The sequence below is a fragment of the Hippopotamus amphibius genome, chromosome 14 (genome assembly GCF_030028045.1).
Source record: "Hippopotamus amphibius kiboko isolate mHipAmp2 chromosome 14, mHipAmp2.hap2, whole genome shotgun sequence".
Classification (NCBI taxonomy): domain Eukaryota; kingdom Metazoa; phylum Chordata; class Mammalia; order Artiodactyla; family Hippopotamidae; genus Hippopotamus; species Hippopotamus amphibius.
The window spans coordinates 64,547,280-64,573,280 of NC_080199.1; the positions used below are offsets into that span (position 1 = coordinate 64,547,280).

At 49.1% G+C, this 26,001-nt stretch overlaps 1 protein-coding gene across 6 annotated transcripts in view; it reads right to left on the reverse strand.

Moving 5' to 3' along the window:
• DHRS12 (dehydrogenase/reductase 12) overlaps positions 1–16,110 on the reverse strand; it is a 36,440-nt gene extending 20,330 nt beyond the window's left edge. For 2 of the 6 annotated variants that reach the window (XM_057707869.1, XM_057707865.1), the window contains exons 1-5: positions 16,006–16,083; positions 11,524–11,711; positions 9,754–9,836; positions 4,308–4,400; positions 3,147–3,228 (exon numbers count right to left, since the gene is read on the reverse strand). In XM_057707869.1, the coding sequence (XP_057563852.1) occupies positions 3,147–3,228; positions 4,308–4,400; positions 9,754–9,836; positions 11,524–11,711; positions 16,006–16,061 (502 nt within the window). In that variant the 5' untranslated portion in view covers positions 16,062–16,083. Of the gene's footprint in view, positions 1–3,146; positions 3,229–4,307; positions 4,401–9,753; positions 9,837–9,943; positions 10,083–11,523; positions 11,712–16,005 lie in introns of those variants that run through there. The other 4 variants (XM_057707866.1, XM_057707868.1, XM_057707870.1 and 1 more) reach the window with 4 other exon arrangements.
• Between the last annotated feature and the right edge of the window lie 9,891 nt (positions 16,111–26,001).

Sequence of the window (26,001 nt, forward strand, 5' to 3'; positions counted from 1 at the left end):
CCATGAAAACATGTTTCATATTAGAAAGGCAGCCAGCAATTTCCTAGGACTCAGACAGAGGTCTGGGCTGTTCGTCTGGCTCTGGACCTGCTTCGGAATGACAATATTTGAACCTCTCTGTATCTCCTCATCTGTGAAGCAGAAGCACATCAAGCTGCCCTTCCTGTCACTGACTTGCCTCTGTGTATACTGGACTACATCTTCCCCTCCGGAGAGGATGGATAAATATTAAGCATGAGAATTATTATGCTTCTCAGAGAGGTTGGGAAGATCAATAAAATGTTTCTAACACAAGTAGGAAATGAAAATGAAGAGATATCAAGGTCCTTAGAAGCAGACCAGATCCATACAAAAGCACAGTATAACCAGCTGTGTAATCAAAAAGGCAAATAATAAATAAATAAATAAATAAATAAAATTTTTAAAAAAGGGAATTTCCTGGTGGTCCAGCAGTTGGGACTCTGCATTTTCACTGCGGTGGCCCAGGTTCAGTCCCTGGTTGGGGAACTAAGATCCCGCAAGCTGCACGGCAGAGCCAAAAAAAAAAAAAAGGCAGTCCCCTCAGAGTCTATCAGATCTGCCCACATCCTCATTCAATGCAGATCCCCAGGAGGCCCTCTGATTACGGCCCCCAGCCCCGGGCCTTGCTCCCCCTGGCATGGCTGGTCACCCCCTCCCAGCCCTCTTAGCACTTATTTCATGATAATGCAGTGAAGGTCCTGAGGGAGGGGAGGCTGGGGGCTGGTAGAACCCATCCTGGCTATGAACATGGGCTCTGGAGGCAGAAAGACTCGGGTTCAAATTCTGCCTCCTCCACTTGACCTTGGGCAAGTTACACAAGCTCTCTCAGTCCTAGTGTTTTCATCGGTAATGTACAGGCAGGAATACCTCCATCACAGGGTGGTCATGAGGGTTCGATGACATACACACACATACCACCCACCAGTGCCCAGCACGCAGCGCACACCCAGCAGAATTTAGTCAGATGGTGGATGGGTGGCTGGGGAAGCGGCAGAGCCGGCTTCATCCTGTGCAGCCCCACAGGGCCCTGCACTGCTTGAATACAAGGCCCCTGCCGATTTTTGCTTGGCACTGGGCTCTGCAAATCACAGAGCTGGTCCTGGGCAGCAGCCACCTGGGAGGCCAGCTGCTAGGACCCTAGAAGTCCTTGCCATCCAGTAGAGTTAGGAGGCAAACCCCGGCACGACCCCACATTTGCGTACTTTTGGTATCCTGGGCAAGGATACCACATTTGGAACAAAGCAAACGACGGGAATATTTTGTGCTAAACCTGCAGCACTTCATAGCAAGCTCCCAGGAATTTGTTTCAAAAGAAATAAATGCAACCTCACTGCTGGGGAGACAGGTTCTCCCCCCCACCAATGTTCCCTTCCTCCTGGAGAGAGAACAGTGGGCATCCTCCCTCGGCCCCTTCCTCCCTCCATTGTGAGGAGGGGGGCACTTAAATAATAACTGCAGTGAATCTGGGAGCAATAAACTGGGCTTGCTCAGCTCTGCTTCCCCCTTCCTCCTCTTCCTGGGAGGGGCTGGTGGTGTGCGTCTGAGGCCTGCCAGCTGCAGCAAAGCAAGCGAGGCTGGCTGACTCTGGGCTTCAGCCGTAAGGAAGCCAGTTGGCTCTCACCTGAGCCACGCCTTTCAACCAGCCTTGTCAATAACAGCCGTGATTCTGGGCTTTCATCCATTATTCCAGTGTCTTACTCCTCAAAGAGTTCAGTTCTTGGGCGGGAAGAGGGTTGTTACTTAACGGACACCCTCCACGACCCCAACAACCACAGGAACCCTCAGCATTCATCTTGTGATTTAGGATTAATTAAAATGCCTTATTAAAAGCTTCACTTCCTGTGAGGAAGGGGTGTAGTCACTGGGGAGAGTCGTAAATTCATTGCATCTCCAAGTTGAAAGGCGCCGAAATAGTCTACAGATGGTCCCCGATTTACGATGGTTTGAATTATGATTTTTCTCCACTTAACGGTGGTGCAAAAGCGATACACATTCAGCAGAAACCGTACTTCGAGTTATGGGTTTTGATCTTTTCCCGGGCTGGTTAGGTACCTGTGATGCTCTCTCGGGATGCAGGGCAGGGAGCCACGGCTCCCAGTCAGCCAGGCGATCACAAGAGTGAACCACTCGCACACTCACAGCCCTTCTGAGCCCAGACAACCGTTCTGTTTTTCACTCAGTGCCGTAAACTACTACACGACATATTCAATACTTTATTATAAACTAGGTTTTGTGTCAGATGATTTTGCCCAACTGTAGGCTAACGTAAGTGTTCTGAGCACGTGTAAGGTAGGCTAGGCTAAGCTAGGATGTTCAGCAGGTTAGGTGCATTAAATGCCTTTTCAGTTTACAATATGATCAACTTACGATGGGTTGATTGGGACCTAACCCCATCATAAGTTGAGGAAGGTCCGTACTCTGGACCCCTTGGTTCAAGAAGGAGAAAATCCAAAGAGGTTAGAAGTCCGGTACATTGGTTCTCAAACTTTGGTGTACATCAAAATCATCTGGGAGGCTTGTTAAAACAGATTTCTCAGCCCCATCTCAGTTTTGGATTCAGTAGGCCTGCGGGTGGTGCCCAAGAATGCAGATTTCTACCCGGTTCCCTAGTGATGCTGATGCCGCGGGCCCAGGAACCCTACTTTGAGAATCACTGGCCTGGCACAAAATGAGTCGGCCTGTTATTACAGAGCAGGAACTGGAACCCAGGGGTCCTGAGCTCCAGGTGAGTGCCCTTCTTGGCCCATCTTCTGGTCTCATGGTTGCACCTTCCTCAGCCCTGGGCTGGAAGTTCCCTTGGCTGCAGTTTTCATATTTGCACTTTCCACCTAAGATGACCTTATCCTCCTCACCACAGTCAGGTCTATAATGAGCCTTGAGCTTCCTAGAAAAAAAAACTTTAACAATGCTAAGTATTTCCGGCACTAACACATATTATAAAAAACATGAAAAGAGTGTTTTATGAAAAAATAATAATGCAGTGAAGGATAAATTTAAAGCAAATGCAATCACGCCAGGGACCAAGAACCCAAGTAGTTGATCACTGTATTTCTGAATGTTCTACAGTGTCATCCATGTCTATGTTTATTTTGCTGAAAACAAACAAGAAAACTGTTTACACTTACCCAGAGTATTGGTAGCAAAGTTTTTTTCGAGTCCATCTTCTGTGAGCTCTCTCTTATTGACCATGCAACCTGCATTATTGATCTAGAAAGCAAAGTTTCCATTTCAAAATAAAGGAAAATAGGGTCAAAGGACCAACCCCCCCAGCTCCACCGCCACCACTGGTCCCACATTCATGTGATGACAACAGTTCTGCTCAACTGTCCCTTCACTCCAAAATCCTTTTCTAGAAAATGCCATTTGTGCAGCAAGCTCAGCCGCGGGACTGGACAGAGACCTCCGATGACCGGGGCTGGGCTGGGCTCGACAACCTAGTTCACAATAAAGTGCCCTGGGAATTCGTCTAGATCAGCGCTGTCCAGTAAGAGTGTATAATTTTAAGTTTTCTAGAAAACAGCCACATTAAAGAGGTAAAAAGAAACAGGTAAAATTGATTTTAATAATGTATTTTAACTTAATATACCCAAAATAGTATCATTTCAAGATGTAATCAGTATGAAAATGGTAATGAGATAGTTTACGTTTTTTCCCCCCATCGTCTTCAACATCAGCGAATTTTTATACTGACCGCACATCTCAATTTGGACTAGCTACATTTCAAATGCTCCACAGCAATACTGGAAAGCGTGAGATCAGACTTTAGCCCAAACATTCTGGAGCACACTAGAAACTATTTGGGTAGCAAAACAGCTCAGTGCAAAGCAGAGTATATGGGGGGAACAGGATACCAACCCACCTAGGTCCTCCACTGTCTCTGCGTTAACTGACTGTGTTACTAAAAGATTTGCTTGTGTGCAGCAGGTGTTCCTTTGGACTAAGCTTTTTATTTTAATTTTCCTGAGCCTCTAATTTTAAGACACCAAGCCCCAAGTCTGCAGAGCTCAGGAATACCACTATACGAATCATCATTCTGTGAAAAAAATGGAATCTCCCATCCCCCTGCAGACCCACTAGATGGTCCCTTCCTTTCCCCACAAATCCAACCAACTTGGTTAGATTGACTCCAACAAGTGAAACTGGAGACACCAACAGGCCTCCGCATAAAAGATTCTCACTAAGGTTTCGCTGTAAAGATCCACAAACACACACACCAGTCTGCATCCACACAGACAAGAAACGCACAAGCACGAGACTGATCTCCTGCTTATGTTCACAAAGCTCACCAGGACATTGAGGGTATGTTCCTCCTTGAAATTTTCAACAAATTTCCAGATTGTCTTGGGATCAGACAAATCCACAATGTGCAGAAAGATGTTCTAAACCAGAAAACCAAAAAATCTGTAAAGCCTTAAAAAAAAAAAAAGATCTATGTATTTTTTCCATTAAAAATAGTTTTAAAATTCAAATTATTTGGAATGGTACAAAACGGAAAGTCTCACACCTCAGAAGTACACCATTGTTCACAGTTTCTTGTGAATCTTCCAGAAATATTTTAAGTACATACAATATTTATACATGTTTTAGGCATTATATATTATATATTTTAAGCATTATATATGTGTGTGTCCTTTTTCCATCTAAATAGGGCCAGAGTATACATTGTTCTATATCTCTGTTTTTCACTTAACAATATGTTTTAGAGATTTTTTTCTTATATATCAATCTACCTTATTTCTTTTAATGGCCACCAAACATACTTTTGCGTGGATGTGTCATTGTTTCCAACCAATCATTTGGGGGGGTTTTGTCAATATTTTGCTCCTAAGAGATTATCTGAGGCACATCATTACTAAAAGATGACAACTTCCTCTGTGACTCAGTCCTTGCTTACGATGCAGGTCAGTTTCTGCCTTGTGATACGGTCATCTCTGGACACAGCACCGCCCCCCCCACCGCAGACTCAGAACTCCTCAATGGAGGAGCCATCTTGAATGTCCCCTTTTCCTTTTCCGTGGTGCACACAGCCATGCATAGAAATGATCAAAGCATGTTGACCGTTTAGCCCTTTTTCTCAGTACCCAGGACATAAACGAAACTTGTGTTCTCAGCGTCCAGTGAACGAGAGCTCCAGCAGACGTCAGGGACTTACCACCAATCCTAGGCAGAGATTCCCACTGCCGAGAACTGAGCCTACCGGCAAGACTGTGAGCAGCAGCTATAACTCCCTTGATAAAGCAGAGTTCAGTGCCCTGCCTCAGTTTCCCCATTAACTGAGCTGTTGAACCCCAGTCAGAATTTCTTTCTACTGATCTTAACACATATTTTCTCACCCTGAGACCAAGGCTCAGGGAATGAAAACACAGAAGCAATCCCACATTTTCATGACTCAGAAGGTCTGTAATCAGCTTGAATATGGCTTAAGTCTGGGAAAACTGAATCTTCCTCTGCCTTCAAGGCAGAGCAAAAGCGTTGTCTGTACAGGACTATGCTCTTTTAAAAAGTCTCTGAAGGCCCTCGCCCCACCAGAGTGGACACGAGGCCGCTGACTCATACCTGAGTTGGCCATGAGCCTCTACCAATGGCGGCAAACTGAGTCTAGACACCTAATCCTTTCACTCTGAGGCCTTCCCCGCAACCACCCTAGAACTCCCTCCCACCCAGCAGGGCTGCCAAACACTCACACAAAATCCAGGTTCACAAAAACAACAAAATTCAAATGAACAACAAAATTCAAGCGAGCTGAAATCAATTTTACTCTGATCATCCCACAATCTCCTTGAGCTTCCGGAAGCACCTAAGTCGTCTCAGAATTAAAAACAGGCAGCAGCAGGGAAGAGGGAATTGCTGTTATACGCAAGCCAACCATGGAGCCTGGCGAAATGAAGCGTCCTGGAAAGGTGAAGGGAATCACCCGGTTCCCTCTGAGAGAAACTAGGAAGCCCGAAGGCACCCAGAAGGAGAGGCCAGTAGTCTGCTGTGACCAGGAGAAGGAACCAGGCAGGTGTAAAGCCCCGATCTGCTGACCTACACATGACCAGGCTGGACCTGGGAGCCATGGGGCCCCCTGTACTCACTCTTCAAACCTGGGATATAAGTCTGGTTATTGAAACTGTGCAAAACTCAGCTGGGATCCTTCCCGCAGATGAGCCACCGTCATCTAGCTGCTGGGTGGCCCAGGAGTCATGAGTTGACATCACGGGAAGCCTCTACCCAGGGCAGAGGGTGAGTCTGAAGAGTAGAGAGGAGGCAGTGTGTGAATGTGCCCTTGGAAGTAGAAATCACCATGCAGGAACGAGGTGGCAGTTACTATGAATGTCTGGTACTCAGGAAGCTAAATCAATAATTCTTAAGAAGTTGGAACTCCACGTTGGCCTGGGAGAACTGGAGAGTAGAAATGCCTGTTTTTATCTTGGTATGTTGCTGTTGATGGGGTCAGTCTCCACAAGACAGAAGGCATTCTCCATCCGCCACAAACCTGACCTTACCAAGCTAGTGTGTCCAAGCAGCTGGTTCACACGTGAGCTTGTCCTTCCCTGGTGCCCAGCTTGCCCATGCTCACCTTGCTTGGCTGACCTGCTGCACACCCCACCCAGACCCTCCTGCCCAGGGGACCACCACAGTTTCATGTCCACCCAACCACGCACCCAGGACCAGTCCCACCAGTGCCCTCCCTGCTCTATGGGAAAGCTCTGATTAAAGAGAACTAGGGAACTTGAAAAGCAGAGAATGTAAGGTTAGGAGTGGTCATAATATTAGTATAAACGATGTTGATAACAGTGATAAAAGTAATAGCTTCTATGGATCGAGAGCTGTACGTGCTATGATGCCCTGAGCTTCCCATGTCATAGCACGGACCGTGTTATGTCAATCAGGGTCTCACAGAAATCTCTTTCAACAGAGGGAATTGAACACAGGGATTGGTTTCCCAGAGGAGAAGGAAGATGAGAACTCAGCTGGGACGGGCGAAGAAACCCGGAGACCAGCAGCAGCAGGAAGCTCCCACCAGCCCTAGGCTGGAGGAGCAACGGGAGCGAATGGTGTGACCCGAGCCTGGGAGCAGGACTCGCCACCAGAAGCAGAAACCTCAGAGGAGATTCAGCTGTTGCCATGGAGGCCAAATATCCTGTTTCCCCATCCCTCCCACCCCCTTCCTCCCAATCTTCCTCTAAAACCCACCACTGGCCAAACCCAGGCACAAGGCGGCTGGCGTGGGAGCTGGAGGTACATACACTTCGGAAGCCACGCCGTCCACACCTCCCCACCCCCACTGCGATACAGAGTGGACCAGGTGGGCTCGGGGCGGGGCACATGCTTTGTTGAAAATGCTTGTTAATCACTTAATCCTTACAAGACTGTGAGGGGCTGTATCTCTCTCGACCATCTCGATCTCCAGCTCCCAGCACACTCACTTCCTGATATAGGGTTCACACGCAAACAGATGTCCAAAAGTGAATAAAGTAATACCACCCCTATTTTTCAGGTGAGGAAACTGAGGTTCAGGGAAGCTAAGCACATTGCCCCAGCTCACAAGGCTTCATGAGGGCAGCACCAGCGCTCACGCGGGAGCCCTGCTCCTGCCCACATCTCCCTGACGAAGCTGGGCAGTGGCACATCTTCACAAACAGGAGGGAGCAGCCAATCCTGGGCAGAGCCTGGAGGATGCACTGAGTCAGGGAAACCACACCCACGGGGATGAGCCGATGGGTAGCACCAGCCCTGGACCCTCCGAGCTCTCAGTGCTGGAGGCCACGTACAAACACAAAAGAGGAGAGAGGATTTCCCGTGGGTCTGTGAACGTAGATGGAGGGAGGCGGTAGGTGAAGGGCTCCCTCTCCCCCGGCCCTAGGAAACATCCCTGCTTCCCCTTTCAGCTCGACCTCCCAAAGATGGTACAGTTGGGTATAAGGAGGGCGCAACGGCATAAACAGAACCATATTGTCATCTCTTTCTATATAAATCTACTTTGTAAAAAAACGTAGTCCAAACCACAGTGGGCGGGAATCCAGGCAAACCCTCCTCCGCGCGTAGCCTGAGATTAGTATTCCTGTTGCATCCTGCAGCAGCACCACTGAAAGTTATCAGCAGGCAGACAGCCAGCTTTCCATCTCAAGAACTGCAGCCCCCAGATCGCAGCCGCACTTGCAGACATTAGAGGAAGATTTAGAGACCCTCGCGCGCGCCACCAGCACTCAGCCTCGGGGAGGCATCTGATGGCGAGAGGCTGCGGAGTCTGCGGAAAGTCTCTTGCCTTGAAAACGTTACTTCAAAATAAAGAATAACCTTCATGAGCAGATGCAAAATATTCCATTCTAGATTGGGGCCTTTTTTTCCCTTGGCCAGAGCCCAGGCCTGCGGGAGGGGGGCGCTGTCCGCCTGTCAGTTGTGGGTGGTTGCGGGAGCAGCAGCAGGTGTGGGAGCTGCTGCAGGAGCAGATGCACAGGACAGAAGAGGAAACTCCAGGTGGGGCAGGAAGCAAGATGTCCCTGAATGAAAGTGCGGGGCCCGTGGTCACTGCCGGCCACCCCGCTCCTCTCCACTTGACACTGGGGGTTCAGGGGTTTCCATCGGGGCCAGCTCCATGGGGTACCCCCTGAGCAGGTGCATGGACCCCGCGTCCGGGCCCCAAATGTTTTTTATTTTTTAATTTTTTTGACTACTCATTCCTCTCATTATTCCTGTGATTTTTTAAGTCTCCTAGCAATCACGCTTCGGAGTTTGGAACTGTTACCTTTGTTCTTATTCCACGTTAAGTGCGGCCGTTAAGTAGAGATTCTACTGTGTTACACAGCCAGGGTGCCTTCAAGGAGGAATTTTGTTTTTAATTAATTTTTATTGCAGTACGGGTCCCGCTTGTTTTAATGCTCCGCCTTCACCATCCTCCAAGTCTCATGCTTTTTTACACCAGGGCTCTACACTTGCATTTTGCACTGGGCCCCACAGATTATGTAGCTGGTCCTGGTTCCGAGCCTCTCAGAAGAGGAAGCCCGCGAAATGTGAGCCAGCTCCGAAAGCTCTCGATAGAAAGTGGCTCTCAGCAAGGCCAAAATGTTGTTTGTTGTCCGTCTTTATCCGAAGGCCACTGGGTCAGCTCAGAGCTTGGCTCACGCTGAGTCACCCTTGATGTGTCTCCCTGATGTTGCCTCCTTCTGCGGGGGGGTGGGATCCAGCAGTGCCATGTCCCATGTCATGTCTCCGAAGCAGGCACTGCTGCCTTCATGGAGTGTGGGGTCAAACCTCACTGCCCCCATCATCCTGGGTCCAGCCCAGCTTTTGAAAAGTGCAGCTCAGCGGGGAAGGTGGGGTGTGGGATGAATTGGGAGATTGGGATTGACATATACACACTATTATGCACAAAATACATACCTAATGAGAACCTGCTGTATAGCACAGGGAACTCTACTCAGTTCTCTGTGGTCACCTAAATGGGAAGGAAATCTAAAAAAAGAGGGGACATATGTATATGTATAACAGATTCACTTTTCTGTACAACAATTAATTAATTAATTAATCAATCAATTTAATTAAATAGGACCTCTGTCCTGAAAACACACTGGAAAAAAAAGAAAAGAAAAGAAAAGCGCAGCTCCAGCTCTGTTGGCTGAGGCTGCCTCCCAAGCGGAAGCACAGACAGGCCACTGCCAGCTCGGGGAGCGTGGCCAGGAGTCCAGCCCCTGCACCGCGGACCCTGCAGGCAGGAACCCCCAGCAGGAGGGGCGCAGAGCAGCTCACCTGGTTCCCGGTCTCCCGGATGATCTCACCTCTGGCACCTTCCGCTCGGTTCTGATCTCGACAAACCAGGTGAACTGTGCCACCTGGTGGAATTCAACAAAACCATCCGTGAGGGACAGCGATAGTGACAGCTGTGGAGACCAGCTTTTCCAAAGGAAGGATGAGGACACAGGGCTCACAGAGAGCATACCTGAAATGGAGACTATTCTGGAAGATCTAGACAGATGGTCCCCACAGTCAGAGCAGCAGGTGTAAGAGAGAGGGTGATCCTGGAACCTGTCCTCCTGCCTACGTAGGCTGAATGACAGTGCATCTGGGATAATGTGCTGATTTTGTTAAGGGTCTGAATACATCAAGGATAATAAGAAGGGTGGGTCTTAGTCACACCTGCATCCCTAGCATCTCACAGAGTATCTGACACACAGGTCTCAACCTAGCTGCACTTTAGACCCACCTGGGAAGTTTTTAAAGCTCTAGATGATGGGCCCAGGGCTGGGTATGTTTTAAAAGTTCCCCAGGTGAGCCTAACGTTCAGCCCAGGTTGAGGAACACTGGCCCAATATGTAGCAGAAACTCAATAAATATTTACTGAACGGGTGAACCCATAAATGGCACTCCGACTATTCCAGCAAAAGCCAGACCATCATCAATCAAGGCTTATTTAAAGGGGAATTGCCTTGGCTGCGGTGGCTAAGAAATCAGCATCATGGAACCTGCTTTCTTCCCCTAAGATAGCGGCTTTATCAAATGGGGTCTGTTTCATGGGAGGCTACATGCTAACCACATAACCAGCCCCTCTGCTTGATCTTCTTCCCCACAACTCTTCAGAGCACCTCCCAGTTGCTGAGATGCAGTTAACCTTCCCCTCTGACTTGGCAGATAATTAAATACAGCTCCAAATGGTATAACATGCCCCTGGAAAATGCCTAACCTAATTTTAGAGGAAAAAAAATCTCAAGCATCTTGAAAAGTGATAATTTCCCAACTTCTTTCCCCAACTTCTGCCGGAACTTTTTCCTAGAGAAGGGGCTCTGGAGAGACACGGCAGACGTTTCTAGCCACCACAGGGCCATTGAGTGACCCAGGGCAGTTGAGCTCATGCAGGACATTCTGGCATTTGCCCAGAGGAAGACTTCAGCTGACTGAATAATTTACAGGCACCCAGAGAGCCTCTTCCCAGAATTAAGCTCAGGGAGGAGAAGGAGGATGCTGTCTCCAGCTGCTCGAACCCTGGAGGCTGGACACCAGGAAGGAAGAAGGAAGTTCACTGCACGCCCACCTCCTGTTATTCCGGGGGCTCTCGTCCCTAACTAGGGTCCACAACTGGATTGCAATGGACTCCCAGTCTCTTTCCCACCCCCCACCCTGTTCTTGTTGAGAAGACAGGAACTAGGGACGAGGTACCCACATTTTTTTTTTTCGTTTTAAGGTTCCACTGGTGACTCAGATGCCTGGGGTTGGCCGGAGCCCCTCACTGTTCTTAATCAGAAAACACTGACATGTGGATGGGACCCCAGCTCTCCTGTGAATTAACTGTGCTGAGGAAAGCCTCCTTCAGTCACTCATTCTGTCCGCCTCCAGCTTGAAACAATGCACAGCCCAGAGAGCTGGCAGCGGCGCCGATCGGCACAGGGTCACTGTCCAGGGCTCCTGGTGGTGCTGCCTGGAGCCTTCCTGACCCGCCTGTGACACAGGGCACTCTCCCCAGTGTGGGCCGGCCACGGGCTGGCCTCGGGGCCCAGGGCACGCACGCGGTAGCAGGCTGCTCACCTCGCTTGGCGATCTCGGTGGCAGTTGCTTTTCCAATGCCGCTGTTCCCCCCGGTGACCATGAAGGCTCTTCCAGGGACTTGGACCTCCAAGTCTTCAGGGACAAAGTCCTTGGATGCAGATTCATAGCCACTCCTGGAAGCAGCAGAGCCACAGAAGAGATGCCCGTAAGGATCTGGGAAGAGTCTCCTGCGGGGAGAGAGCCTAACTCTGGGCTGGGTATTGTGCTCTCTCTGAGCACATCACGCAGCCCCTTCCTTCCTTGGCCCCCCTGCTCTCCTCCCTGTTCTCATAAACAACACCATCTTCTCAGGGCCTACATTTCCCATATCATTAGCTTCCTGAACTTCTAAAAATATTTGGAGATTCCAGCAATTTGGCGGCCAAACTACCTTTCTCTGACTGCCTCTGATACCAGGAAGTGAGCCTCCCTCCAAATCCTTTGATAGATGAATGTTTTGGGGCCTTTTCCCCATGGTGTGGGAAGCAGAGAGGAGCTTAGGAGACCAGAAGCATCATGCCTACTGCACCGCAGGACAGGTGTCCCTACCCAGGTATAGAAGGACCACGGCAAAGTGGGTAGATCTGCACGTAGGGAAGGAGGGAGGGGGCCGGTGCAGTTATATGAGGGCTGCACTCCTTCAGAGGAACCAAGCCTCCTTCAGGGCCACGGGGGGTGTGCTGCACAACTCTAGGGGCACCATTCCGATCACAGTGATGAGAGATTCGTACCTGCATCAGGACAACTTTCTGCCAGATGACAGCAAAGCACATAGAGAAGGAGGTGCTTTTTCTAATTTGCACAAAGGCATCATATTGGATAGAAACAACCCTGAGTTCTTTAACTGTTTCTCTCTGCTTTTTGAGATTCCTCTTCTAGCTTCACTGTCCTAGTATTTCCTGGTTAAAAAATTGGCTGAGGGGGGGTGAAGGGGAAACTGAGACGAAGCGAGAGAGTAGCACAGACATATATATACTACCAACTGTAAAATAGTCAGTGGGAAGTTGTTGTATAACAAAGGGAGTCCAACTCGAGGATGGAAGATGCCTTAGAGGACTGGGGCGGGGAGGGTGGGGGGGACTCGAGGTGGGGGGAGTCAAGGAAGGGAGGGAATACGGGGATATGTGTAAAAAAACAGATGATTGAACCTGGTGTACCCCCCAAAAAAATAAAAATAAAAAATAAAAAAATAAAAAAATTGGCTGAGGGGAGTGGAGGCAGAGTGGAGGGGGATTGGCAGAAGGAGACCCACAGGACGGAGCTCTCCCCACACACCAGCAGGCTGGGGTCTCAGTGTATATCTCTCACCCAAAGAGCTGATTCCCTGCAATGCAGAATGCAACTCTTTCCCCCGAAGGTTCTGGAAGAAGCCCAGTGCCCTCCCCATGCCCTGTTTACACACAGACTGCCAACAGCTGATCTCCTGCCCCACGCCCTGGTACAGCACAACTGCCAATTACATGCCTGGACACTGATGAAAAGGGCCAAAGAATGTTTATGAGCTTGGGTTTGGTTTGAAGTCACTGCCACAGGGGCAGTCATTGCCCCTGGTCTCACAGTCAAGAGACCAAGAAGATTCCCGTTCTCACTATGTGTGACTTGCCCAAACACCCAGGGAAGCTCAGAGAACACCCTTCCCATTGCTTCTGCTGTTAGTGGCCCAGTTAGTGAGGCAAGCAAGACTCCTGACTGTTCCAAGGCTTCCTGAAAGGCGGACTTGAAACTAAAAATAATACCAATCATAAGGTCTTTGGATCAAACAACCTGGATTAAATCACAGCTCTGCCTCTTAACAGCTGTGTCATCTCCTGTGTCAGCTTAACCTTCCTGAACTCCTGCTTCCTCATCTGCACAAAGGGGATAATAAAAGCTACTTCTTCAGCAGCCCAGGTGAGACGATGTATACGAGGCATGTATCACACGCTCAGAATAAATTAAGGACTCAATACATAATAGTTGCTATCATTATTATTAGTATTAATAATGACATTAATACCTTTCTCGTTCAAAACCAAGCTCATTTGCCCCCACCCCCTACCCCAACCCCAGCCCTTCAAATCATTAGGGACTTTGAGAGTGATTTAGACTATAACCAAAGATGAAGCTGGAAGATTTGTTTTTCTCTATAGGTGGGGGCTCCCAGAATCACTGTGAAAAGATTTTCTTCCAGAGGAAAGAGGTTTCTCAGAAAGAACCAAGGGCCAGGGAGTCAGTGAACAGGGGCCCAGGCAGGACAAGGCACTGGTGGGGAGCGAGAGGGAGCTTTCCAAACCACCACAGGGCCAGAAGAAGTGCAGGCCACCGGGACCAGGCCTCAAGACCCCCTCTTCCTGGGGCACGAAGTTGAGAGGCTTTTCTCTGTGACACACAGCTAGAGGAGACTTTAACCTCTGGGTTACTACATAGATCCTATTAGAGACTAAGGTTTGCTGAGGGCAGATCCTGTGGATTAAACCTCTTCCTCAAACTCCAGGCTGCGAGCCAGTTGCCAAGTGGGCAGTGCCAGGCTGGCCTACAGGACACGTCATATCCCCCTTTGTCCTTTGCCTTCCACACAGGGATTCCATCCTGATCTAGTCTGCTGTTAACAATAAGACTTAGGTTGTTTTTTTTTTGTATCCTTCCCGCCCTCTTTTTTTAATCTTTATAAACTCTTGATATCAGTCCTTATTTTTCAAACGCAGAGGGACATAAATGACTTACCAAGGACATGAGATGGTGGGTGATAAAGCCCAACACCCAGCCTAGAGCACCTTCTACTTCACCACTGGTGCTCAAAGAGTGGTCCCCAGACAAGCAGCACCAGCATCACCTGGGACTCTGTCCACGGAGTCAGTCACTCTAGGGTGAGGCCCAGCAATCAGTGGTTTCAGATGCTCTCCAGGTGATTCTGACTCAAGCTGAGCAACCACTGTACTAGTGTTTCCTGAACCCCCGAACAGAGGAATCAAGCTCCCCAGCATGCCTCCCCCAATTTACCCAATATGGCATTTGCTAAGGTCCCACCCACACCTACTAGGAGCTTAGGAGTCAGTTGTTGCTGTTGTTTAATTACTCCCTGGTAATTCTTAGGTTCAGGCAAGTTTAGGAAACCAGATCCTGCTGCCTAGGGGCCCAATATAAGGAAGCTTTATAAAAATCCTAGTGTGCCAAGAAAAAACACTGTAAACCCAAACTACACACTCTTAACGCTGGAATCAAAGTAAGGTGTTGTCTTTCCCTCCAATTCACTAAATGCACAACAGCAGGGAAACCCGCCTAAGTTTTCATCCCTCCAACTTCACCAAACAGCTGGGGCAGAGACTATTAGAAGCCTGTTTTCTTGGGGCAGGAAGCTGACTCATGCTGCATTCTGGGTAACACGGAAAGATCCAGCAAATGTGACTACTATGAGCACACCCCTTTGAAAGAGGGGCCACCGTATTCACCTAAACTCAGTGGGTCAGGGGTGACGGCCACATTTCCCACGTTCTCTGCAGCACTGGCCCGAGGAGGGTCTGCACTTTTTCCAAAAGGATGTGGGGTGCGAGAAGGGAGCAGCGGCAGCTGTCTCCCCTTGGAATGATGCCTGGAGTCCTCGTATGACGGAAATTTGCTCGGGCTGCCTTAGGAACTGCTAAAAACCCTAGCGCAGGGAGGAGAGGAAGTCTCTTAGGGCCGCACAGGAGAAGCACCTGTAGGATTTTTTATTTTTATAAAATGTCAGTCTAGGCCCCAGTGCACACCCACTGAATCCGAACTCTAGGGGGAGGGCCTGGAAACTGGTATCTTGAATTCTCCGCCGGTGATTTCTGATTTCAGACAGGGGTGAGAACCACTGAGTAAGCCTAATTAATTCTAAGCTAAAAAAGAAACGCCTCTCCGTCTGCCAGAACTGGCCACCCCTTAAAACTCGCAGCGAGGGTGATCACGGGGCCGGTGAAAGCATCCAGCACCGTTCAGCAAGCTCACACCGGGTGCACAGCCGACACCCTGCCTGAAACCCGCGCCTGGGACGTTTCAGCCGGAGGGAGACGTCACAGTCCGCAAGCCGCATTTTATTAGTGAGCAGAAAAACACACCCGGAAAAGCACTAAGGGGAGTCTCGACGAGCCACTGAGAGCCAACCCGGTGTGACGCCGAAAACAGCCCCACGGAGACAGCATCCCGAGCGCGCCCCGCCGGGCGCCAAGGGAGCGCCCCGGGGGCCGGGCTGCGCGCGGGCCGCCTGACGCCACTGGGGGTGGGGGTGGGGGTGGGGGTGGGGGGCCCGGGCGGCAAAGGCCCCGCCCCTCGGACGCCCGAGGGCTCCCGGGGTCGCGCCGGCCGCCGGCACGTGGGCCTGCGGACGCCTCCGTCGCCCGGTGGGTCCGAGAGACCGCGGGGAGGCGGCGGGCGCGTCCCCGCTCGGCCCGCTCGCCCGCGCCCGGGCGGGCCGCGTGACAGCCGGACGGCCCGCCCTCCAGCCGGCGGCCCCGGACGCGCGACCCTCGGCATCCTTACGTGGTGTAGTCGCGCAGCCCTTTGGCGAACCACGCGGCGCTGCGGTAGAGGAGCATGGTGGGGCGGGCGCCGCACGCAGTCCCGCGGCCGCGCGCCCCCGGTGGCCCGGCCCCGCCCCGCCCCGCCCCGCCGGCGGTCACAGCATCTCGGTTATGTAACAGCCTCGGCCATCGGGGCTCTTCTCCACTGGGAAGGAGGCGGGGTCTCTGCACCGTGTGAAACGGCCCTCCTGCCCCGGCTTGGCGAGTGCCCCCTCCAGCCCCAGCCTCGGAGGTCGGTGGGAGGGCAGACCCTGCTGCGGGCCGCGCTGGAGGTCCGCACAGTCACCTCAGGGTCGAAGCCGGGCGTCCGTACGTTTTGGGGGGCCAACCTGCCAGCTGGGTATGACTGGGATGCAAAGATGGCATCGCAACGCACCTCCTAGAATTTGATGACCCAGAAAATCGTGTGGAATAAAAGCGATGAGGCTTATTGGTACTAAAAAGATGTCTCCACCTGACGGGTTTATCATAGGGTTCCTGGGAATACCCCCAGGAACTGAGCAGAGGGACACGGCCTCTTCAGCAGGTGCAATAAGTCAGGTCAGTAACATGCCCCCAGTGACACGACTTGGGGAGAGGCAGGGCTGGGTCCCTCTCCCTCCCGAGAGGTAAGTCTGTCTCCAAAGTACAGACTGTTGCCACGAGTTCTGCAATGTCTTGCAGTGCTGGGGAGGGGCCCTTTATCTCCTCCAAATCTTCATCAGCCTCCCCTATCCCCCAAGGCCAAATAAACATACTGTGTTAATGAAAAAGAAAAGAAAAGAAAAGCATAGAGGCTGTGCCAACCTACACCCTAGACAAGTCCAGCCCCTTCAGGGCTCTGTTAGGTAGGAATCAGCCACCCCTGTCCACATCTGACCTCCATCTCTAACTCTCATTTAGGAAGCCTCACTCGGTTAAGTTCTGTACTGGTTTACCCAACTCACCCAGAGACTGAGCCACTCTTATATAAGATGTGCGGAGACCAGCTGGTTTCATGGCCTCATTACCTAGGACGGATGATATAGGATCGCTGCCCCCTCCCAAGTGGGCGTGTATTTAATTCAGAATACCTTTTGAAACAGATTTCCCCAGAGCAGCTTGCTCCTCTGAACAGGACTGTGAGGTACCACTGCATTGCTCTTATTTTTGACAGGGTGATGAAAGGAAGTTTAAACAAGTGGCATTCTGCACAGCCACCCAGCCTGGTGTGACTTTCAATGCCAGTCAGGTTGGACTGGGAGAACATTTTGGACCCCCAGAGTTACACAACTGTGCTTTGTACACTCTGCTTTGTGTCTGTGATGGAAAAGGTATCAGTCTGCTCCGAGAGCTCTCTCACCACCTCAGGAAATGTGCTTTTGGCTCACAGAGGGGGTGAGAAATTCTTTTGAACCACACAGTGTATTGAGGGCACCAGCGGCACCTTGCAGTAAAAGGGTGGGTGGAAACCCAGCTCTCTCAACCTGCCGTGTAAACCCCGGGATGCTGCAGACCTACTCCGTCTTAGTTCTCTTGTTGGTAGGATGGGAGCGAATATGCTCACTTTCTGGGGTGGCTGTGATGATTACATGCATTTGTAAAGAGCTGAGCAAAATGCCTGGTTTCATACGAGATGATCAAAAAATGTTCACTTCCCTCTTTAAGTTTTCTTCTCATTCTTTCCCTCCTACACTACAGCCATGCTGTGTACATTCCAGCCACGTTCCACAAATGCATGAAGCATGTACTCTTTATCCTCAAATCGACAAGTATTCACTAGGGACTGTATTGTACACACTTCATAGGGGGTTTTAAGAAAAGACAACCCCCATCTCAAAAGGGTCCTCCACTCTCCCCTGGGTGACAGTAACAAGAAACAAAGGATGGGATGGGATTAATGGGAAAAGGGTCCAGTTTAAGGAGTGAGCTGAGCTGGATTTTAGTCCTGTATCATCACTGATTCCCAGTGTGACCCTGGGTAATAGTGATAAAATTTATTGAGGGCTGAATATGTCCAAATATTGTGGATTATCTCACTTAATCATCACAATGACCTAGTAAGGTTTCTCTCATTATTATCTCCATTTTACAGATGAACAAACTGAGACTTAGAGGTTAAGCCACCTGGCTGAGGGCACAGTAAATACACTCTGGAGTCAGGGTTTGAGCCATGCAGGGTGATTCCAGAGCCGACAGCCTCTCACTGGACCATACTGTATGGGGACAAGTCACTTAGGCTCTCTGGGCCTCAATTTTCTCATCTAAATGAAAGGGAAATCAGACAGATGACATCTGGGGTCCCTTCCAGCTCTGACTTTCTATAACTAATAAGCAAATTACACAAAGATGTTCAATAAGTTAGGCCCGAGGTGCTCTTAAAAGAGCGACATCCAGTGGGTGTAGCTTCTTCATTTCATGTGGGTAGAAAGCCTCCAAGATATTTCTTCTGTGTTCCTAGTTCCAATTTGCTACTCAAAAGCCACACAAAGAAATCATCCTCCAAAACTCCCTTCTAATTGATTTAGAGCCCTGAAGCTAATTTTGACCAAATTGGAAGGAGAAACAGAAGGTGAGGATTGAGAAATCCATGACTTGCTGCACAACGGATACACATGATGGGAAGTCTGTGTGTACACACACACACACACACACACACCCCCGTGTTCGCATCTCTTCCACTGAAACTCAGTACCAGTTTCTCCAGCCCAGTTGTCATGGCAACACCAGCTGCCAATGAGATCATGGGAGACAAGGTTATAATGGCAGTGGTGCCTTCATATTTTACCTGGCAAAACCACTTAGATAATAAGCTGAATAAACCATAAATCATAAATCCATGGGAAGCCCAGGCACCGCTCATTGTATGTGTTTAGTGTGCACTTGGGGGTGGGGAAGAGAAATGAAAGCGAAGGGAAGGGAACAAAAAAGAAGGAGGGTGAGCAGGGTTCGGGGGGTGGCGGAGGAGGCAGGTCTGGGATGCTGATCCCTGTTATTCCTCAGTGTCCTGACCCTGTCTGTACACGGATGAAGGAACCCGTCTCTTCTGTATAGATGAGAAGGGATAGGGGCTCCCAACCTTCCTCACAAAAGGCTTACAAGAACCCCGAGGCTGTTTTTAGGGCTTCACACTAAGGGAGGCGAGAAGCAGCCCAGGGATGACATGGCAGATAATGACCCACCCACACAGGCACCCAGCGGGAGGCAGAACCCCACCTAGAAACGCCTTTCTGGTTGCCTCCCCGAGTCCCTCGAAGCCACCGCCTTTCACAGACTCGCTTTCCCCCAGGGCAACTGTCTGCTGCCCATCTGAACCATCTCCCTGAAGAGCAAATCCATGTGATTTAAGGGTGTCCTTCCTTTTACAGGAAACTGATCACGGGGCGGGGGGGGCCTCTGGCAAGAGCTTTGTCAGTGAGAGGGAGGCTCTGCTTACACCAAACACCCCCTTTTGTGCCTCTGAATTTTGTACTATGTTCACGAATTACCTACTCAGATTAAATAAGTAATTCTTTTCCCCTAGTCCCATCCACCTTCCAAGAACCAGACATGTGGATGAGAGAGGGCACTGCCAAGGATAGGGCAGTCATGATGCCTGGGGCGATCAGTCACCCTGTGACCAAACTGGTGAAGGCAATGATTTCCCGCAGACGGGGCTTGTGTTGGTCTGAAACTGTCACGCAGTCTGTTTCTAGGGCTGTCGTTTCCTGGCAGGCAGGTTCCGAGGGCAAAAGCTCTTGGCTTTCTGTGGTGGGGCTCAGGGGCCGGAGTCACGTGCTCTGATACTCTGAGGGGTGGCTGTGGCGCGCCCTCTTCCACGGTCCCTGTACCGCACGGTTCCCACCACTGGCTGGGGAGAAGGCCCACCAAGGGGCAGGGAGAGGGCGGCAGACACTCAGTGGCAAGAACTGGAATCAATAATCAGAAGACCCACGTTCAGCTCTGATGCCTCTTCGGAAGAGACACTCCACCTCTCCAAGCCTCAGTTTCCCCTCTGCCCAGCACTACAATCGTCCAGTCCTCGAGGCACAGGAGTGAGGATGAAATACAGGACCTTTTCTCTTATTTAACAAGTATAATACTTACCCTCCACGTGCCACATGCCAAGTACTATACTAAGCTCATTTCAAATGAGTAGACTGAGGCACAGAGAATTTCACCACGCGTCCACGGTCATACTAGAATCTAGAAAGTACCAGAGCCAGGATTGCAACCTGACAGTCGGGGTCTGGACCCCACACATTTAACCCCTTTTCTGTAAGGTTGGAACACTTCTCCTGGTGGCTGCTCTTCAGTTTCTTATTTTAGTCACATCTGTGGGGCTGGTAACTTCCTCTACCACCCACCATCTCCTTCCTCTTTTTGGTTGGTTGATTGTTGCTGTGTTGACTGGGTGGCTTCAGGTCCCCACAGAACCCCACCTCCACCAGCATCCCTTCCCACCCCTACCTCTCCCCGCTCCCCCTCTAAGTCAGAGGCACTCGGAGACCTCAGTCAACTAAGAGGGAGACTGGGTTGTGAGCCTGTGAGCAGGGGTGCCCTTACATATGTGCGGAATGACTAAATAGCCCTGCCCTTGCCAACTGTTTAATCCTGGGAGATTCCTTCATTCTGCAGAGGCTTGGAAGGATTGAGGAATACATGATTTTATTTGTGTATTTTTAAATTGAGGTAAAATATAGGTAGCATAAAATTTACCATTTTAATTTTTTTTAAGTGCACAGTTCAGTGGCATTAAGTACATTCAACCAGCATCCATTTCCAGAGCTTTTCATCTTACAAAACTGAAACTCTGTGCCTATTAAATGTTAACTCTGTCTTCCTCCCCTCCCCCCATCCTCAGGCAACCGCCATTGTGCTTTCTGTCTCTGTGAGCTGGACTGCTCTAGGGACCTCCCATAAGTGGGATCATATAGTATCCGTCCTTTCAAGACTGATTGATTTCACTCAGCATAATGATGAAGGCTCATGAAGGTTCATAAAGTTCATTCATGTTGTGGCATATGTCAGAATTTCCTTCCTTTTTAAGGCTGAATATTAGTCTGTAGAATGTGTACACCACGTTTTGTGTATGCATTCATCCCTCGATGGACACTTGGGGTGTCTCCACCTTTGCCTATCGTGAATAAGGCTGCTGTGAACACTGGTGCACAAATATCTTTTCAAGACCCAGTTTTCAGTTCCTTTGGGTATATAACCAGAAATGGAATTGCTGGATCATATGGCAATTCTATTTTTAATTTTTTAAGGAAACTCCATGCTGTTTTCCATAGCAGCTGCACCATTTTCCATTCCCACCAACAGTGCACAAGGGTTCCAATTTCTCTACATCCTCTCCAACACTTGTTATCTTCTGGGTTTTGGTGTTGCTTTATAGTAGCCATCCTAGTGGGTGTGAGATGGTATCTCTCTGTGGTCAATTATTACTCGTTATGTATCTTAAAACACATTTTATACTTTCTGTGATATTCAGGTGCTACCTCCATTGTGTATGCGTTGCCTAATACATCTTAATCATACACACACACACACACACACACACACACACACACACACGATGCGCTATTGGAGGGATAGTTCGCTCCTTAGGTATGTGGTTTTGTGGATGGGAATAACGCAGAACCAGATCAACTGCTTTTCTCTCATGAGCTTTAATTCACTGCTGGGGACTGTTGAGCTGCCCTCGAGTGGGTCGCACGGCCTTGATCTAACCGACTCCTCAGTCATTTCCACAGGGAGCCCAGGTTCCGTCAGGCTCATTCATTTGGCATATGAGGGGGGGAAATGACAACTACTTTCTCACTATTGAGCTCTCAGTTGTTCATTTGGCAAAATAAAATGTCAAGTTACTAGTTTTTCCATTTTGATTCACAGAAATGCTCGACCACGCCAGTTACGGAGGATGTGCCTATTTAGATGAGTCTTAGGCGTATTGGTCATTTCTGAGGCGGATGTCTTTGCGTTGATAATGGAAAGAAGTTCATGGTTTATAAGTGGAAAAAAGCAGGTTGCAGAGTAGTGTGAATAATGTGACATAAGTTATATAAAAAATCACATAGTTATGCTTAAATATACATAACGTTCTGAAAAGAGACTAAAAAATGAATGCCGGTGAACTTTTTGGGGACTAGAACTAAGAATTAGGGTAGGATTTGAAATCTTTTATGCTTTTATACCCTTTGACACCACTTGAATTTTTAGCCATAGCGTGTATCCCTTTTATAAAGAAAATAAAGTTTTAAAACAGTCATTTTAGGAATGTGAAAGGGTTTATCCAAGGGACTCTACTACTGATTTATCTCCTGCCTCCAGCCGTGGAGAAATAGCCCTGTCCTGGGTCAGGTTCCCCAGAGGCTGAGCCTGAGGTGAAGCTTCACTTAATGTGATGTATCGAGGGAGTGGTCTCAGGAGAAACCGGAATTCAAGACAGCGAGGAAGGACAGGAGAAATGAAGAAGCTGGGAAAGGATGTGGCTTCTGCGAAGTCTGGCCTGACCCCTTGGGGAGCTCTGGAGCATAAATGACACCAGCGTTGGACCTGCCCTGAAGCTGGGATGCCCTCTTGTCCCGATCAGTCCTTAGCAATGGATGACCGTGTGCGTGTGTATGTATATGTGTGCATGTATATACGTGTGCGGGAGCACGGGAGTGTAACTCAGGCACTAGCTGGCTCTACCCAACCCGCCGTGAGCTCCAGAAAAGGCTGCAGGTGTGAGTCATTAGCTTTAACACCTGCTGCAGCTGCAGGGCCCACTGAGCCGGCACAAGGGATCCCAGGGGGAGCTGGGCCACAGCCCCTTGCCCCAGAGGACTGGGAACTGAACCGAAACTGGCTTCTTTATTAACAAACGTATCAGCTGTAGATTGCTTTGCAAAATGCCTTTTTGTGTGTGTGGCTATGGAGAACTACAGGCTACAGGACACTTTAAAGGCTGAAATATTAAAATTCAGAGATAAAGAGTAAAAAAAAGAAATTGGCTTGGAAGAGTCCAATCAAACTGTAAGATGTTTGCAATTAGGGGGAAAATCATGAGAAGGATCTCGGTGCTGTCGAGCAGGGACAGAGCTGTTCAGGAAGGAGACAGTGAGTGTTCTCACCTGGGGAGCGATAGTTGTGGGGGTGAACTTCATGGACGATGTATATCTTATCATTGATGATATCTCCCTTGCTGATTTGGTGGTTGAGAAAGTTTAGAGCCAGATTTGAATCCAAGACTAAATAACCCAGGGAATATGGCCAACGAATGAAGGCAGGGATTGACCTTGCAGGGTCCATTGCGAGGCCTAACATTTCATGGGCTGCCTTGACATCTTTGAGCTTCACAGAGGCCCCAGGGCCTAGCTGTGAGTCCCCTGCTTTCACCAGATCTGCCCCTTGCCCAGCAGAGATGCCTCCCCACCCAGCTAGTTCCCTGATCAGTCAGACCCGCCACACCCCATCCTCTCCTCAACCTCACAGGCTTCACCTCGCTGCTAGCCTGTGAAATCAGACAAACCAATCACATTCTCCTGCAGAACTAGAGGTTACCCCACCTTCCTGTTACTACAAAGCATGATGCCTTACAGCCCTGGCTGTTCACTCTGTTCCTACGCAACCTCCATGTGGCACTGCACAGCACGCTGTGTCCTCCTCCCCAGACTGTGAGTACAGGTGACTCATGCTGTCCATCTCATCTGTTCAGTGTCAGATGCTGTGTGTCTGGCCACACTCTTTAGGGCAGGGGACCCCTCTCTCACCAATGGAATGAAGAGGAGGTGGTCAGAACAGAGGGATTTGGAGTCACAAGACTTTTCAGGAGCCTGATTAGAAAGTGCCACATGTGTGAACCCTTAATGCCACATCTGGGATGGCACAAACCTGCAGAAAGTACCAGTTGCCTTTTCTTTGCCTATGAAGTGGAACTATACTTCCATACAACGTAGTTAGAAAGTTTTAAACTTTAAGAGCTAACTGATCTAGGGAAAATAGTATGGCGGTTTCTCAAAAAACTAAAAATAGAACTACCATATGATCCAGCAATCCCACTCCTGAGCATGTATCTGGACAAAAATATAATTCAAAACCATACATGCACCCCTACGTTCATAGCAGCACTATTCACAATAGCCAAGACATGGAGACAACATAAATGTTCATCGACACATGAATGAAGATGTGGTACATATATACAATGGAATACTACTCAGCCATAAAAAGGAATGAAATAATGCCATTTGCATCAACATGGATGGAACTGGAGATTATCATACTAAGTGAAGTAAGTCAGAAAGAGAGACAAATACCATATGATATCCCTTATATGTGGAATCTAAAATATGACACAAATGAACTTTTATGAAACAGAAACAGACTCATAGACATAGAGAGCAGACTTGTGGTTGCCAAGGGGGAGGAGGTGGGAGAGGGATGGATTGGGAATCTGGGGTTAGCAGGTGCAAAACTATTATATATAGAATGAATAAACAAGGTCCTACTGTATAGCACAGGGAACTATATTCAATATCCTGGGATAAAACATAATGGAAAAGAATACAGAAAAGAATGTATATACACTTATAACTGAATCACTTTGCTGTACAGCAGAAATTAACACAACATTGTAAATCAACTATATTTCCATTTAAAAAGATGAAAACACCCACCTCCTATTTCCCTTCTGCTAAGCAGCAAAATGCCATCTCCCAAGATACCCAAGATAACTTAGCTGCTACGATTATTGGCTGACCTGAAAACTGAGCTATTGAAATTTGATCTCTATAAAAGAGAGATTTGTTTTCTTCTTACTTCCATCCTCATGAAAAGAAACATTACCACTAGAATAAATAAGAAGGATTTTCTGCTAATTCGTGTTTCTAGAATCTTCACTACAAACTCATCCATCCATTTGAGGATTACGTGTTCTTTGGAGCAAAGTCTGCCTAGAACAGGCCCCTGATGGCTGTCGGCTTCCGTGTGCAAAGTCTGCACCCGTGGTAATCCCACTGGTTTAAGGACAAGTAGAGAGTCCCAAGGCTTGGAGGGTTCTCTCCCCCAGGGCACTCAGGGAAGGCGCTGAGGAACAAATCGTACCAAGTTGATTTCATCAACATGAACATGCCCTCAAGGAGCTGAAGCACAAGATTCAGTTACAAAAATGGAAGTTACGGACCACGTTGCCTCTCCTCACGCTGAACCAGATGGAAATCATGTGAAATACTGAAAGTAACATCATATTGCCCTCATGGTCACCACCAGGATGGGACTGTCCCGGGTCAGTCTATGCCTCTTGTGTGGCCTGAGGGCACACGTGTAGTTCTCTAACCCGTGGATCAGAATCAGTGGGACCCCACCCATCAGAATACCTGTGGGCTGTGATTCTGCATCTTAAACAAACCTGTGGGTAGTTCTGATGTTCACTGCAGTCTGAGACCCCTAGTGTGGCTGACACCAATGGGATAATCCCTTTTTACCATGTCCAACTGCCATCTTGATAGATGCAGGCAAGGAGAATCATGATGGTTTTTTAGCATGACGCCCAATGTAGCAAATAGAATTAAGTGACTTCAGTGTACACTTTCTTTTTGCTGCAGACTTTTCTCAGAAGGGAACAACGGATTATCCCTCCCAGCCGTGTGGATCTCTTCTTTGAGTTTTCATAACATCCAGAATGGCCAGCTGTTACCTTATTCATTTCCCCAGAATACCACTGCCTTCAGCAGAGGAGGGGTGGCCGTGCTTGGAGTCAGCCTTGGTGATTCAGTCTGCAGGAATATGCAGTGCAGAATGTCTGCACTCCAGGGCCCTGCCAGCGATCACAACTGGGAGCTTGCCACGCTCATCTTCTATCAAAAACAGATGAGGGAATGGTACTAATGGGATCCGTTCAAGGGCCAGCAGCCCATCACCTCCTACACAGTTTGGACATCATCCCTGGATCAAGCCAGACATTCTGAGAACCACAGTCATGGACCACTTGCCTTGGCCCTGAACTTCGTTCCTGAAATATGCCTGGTCATAA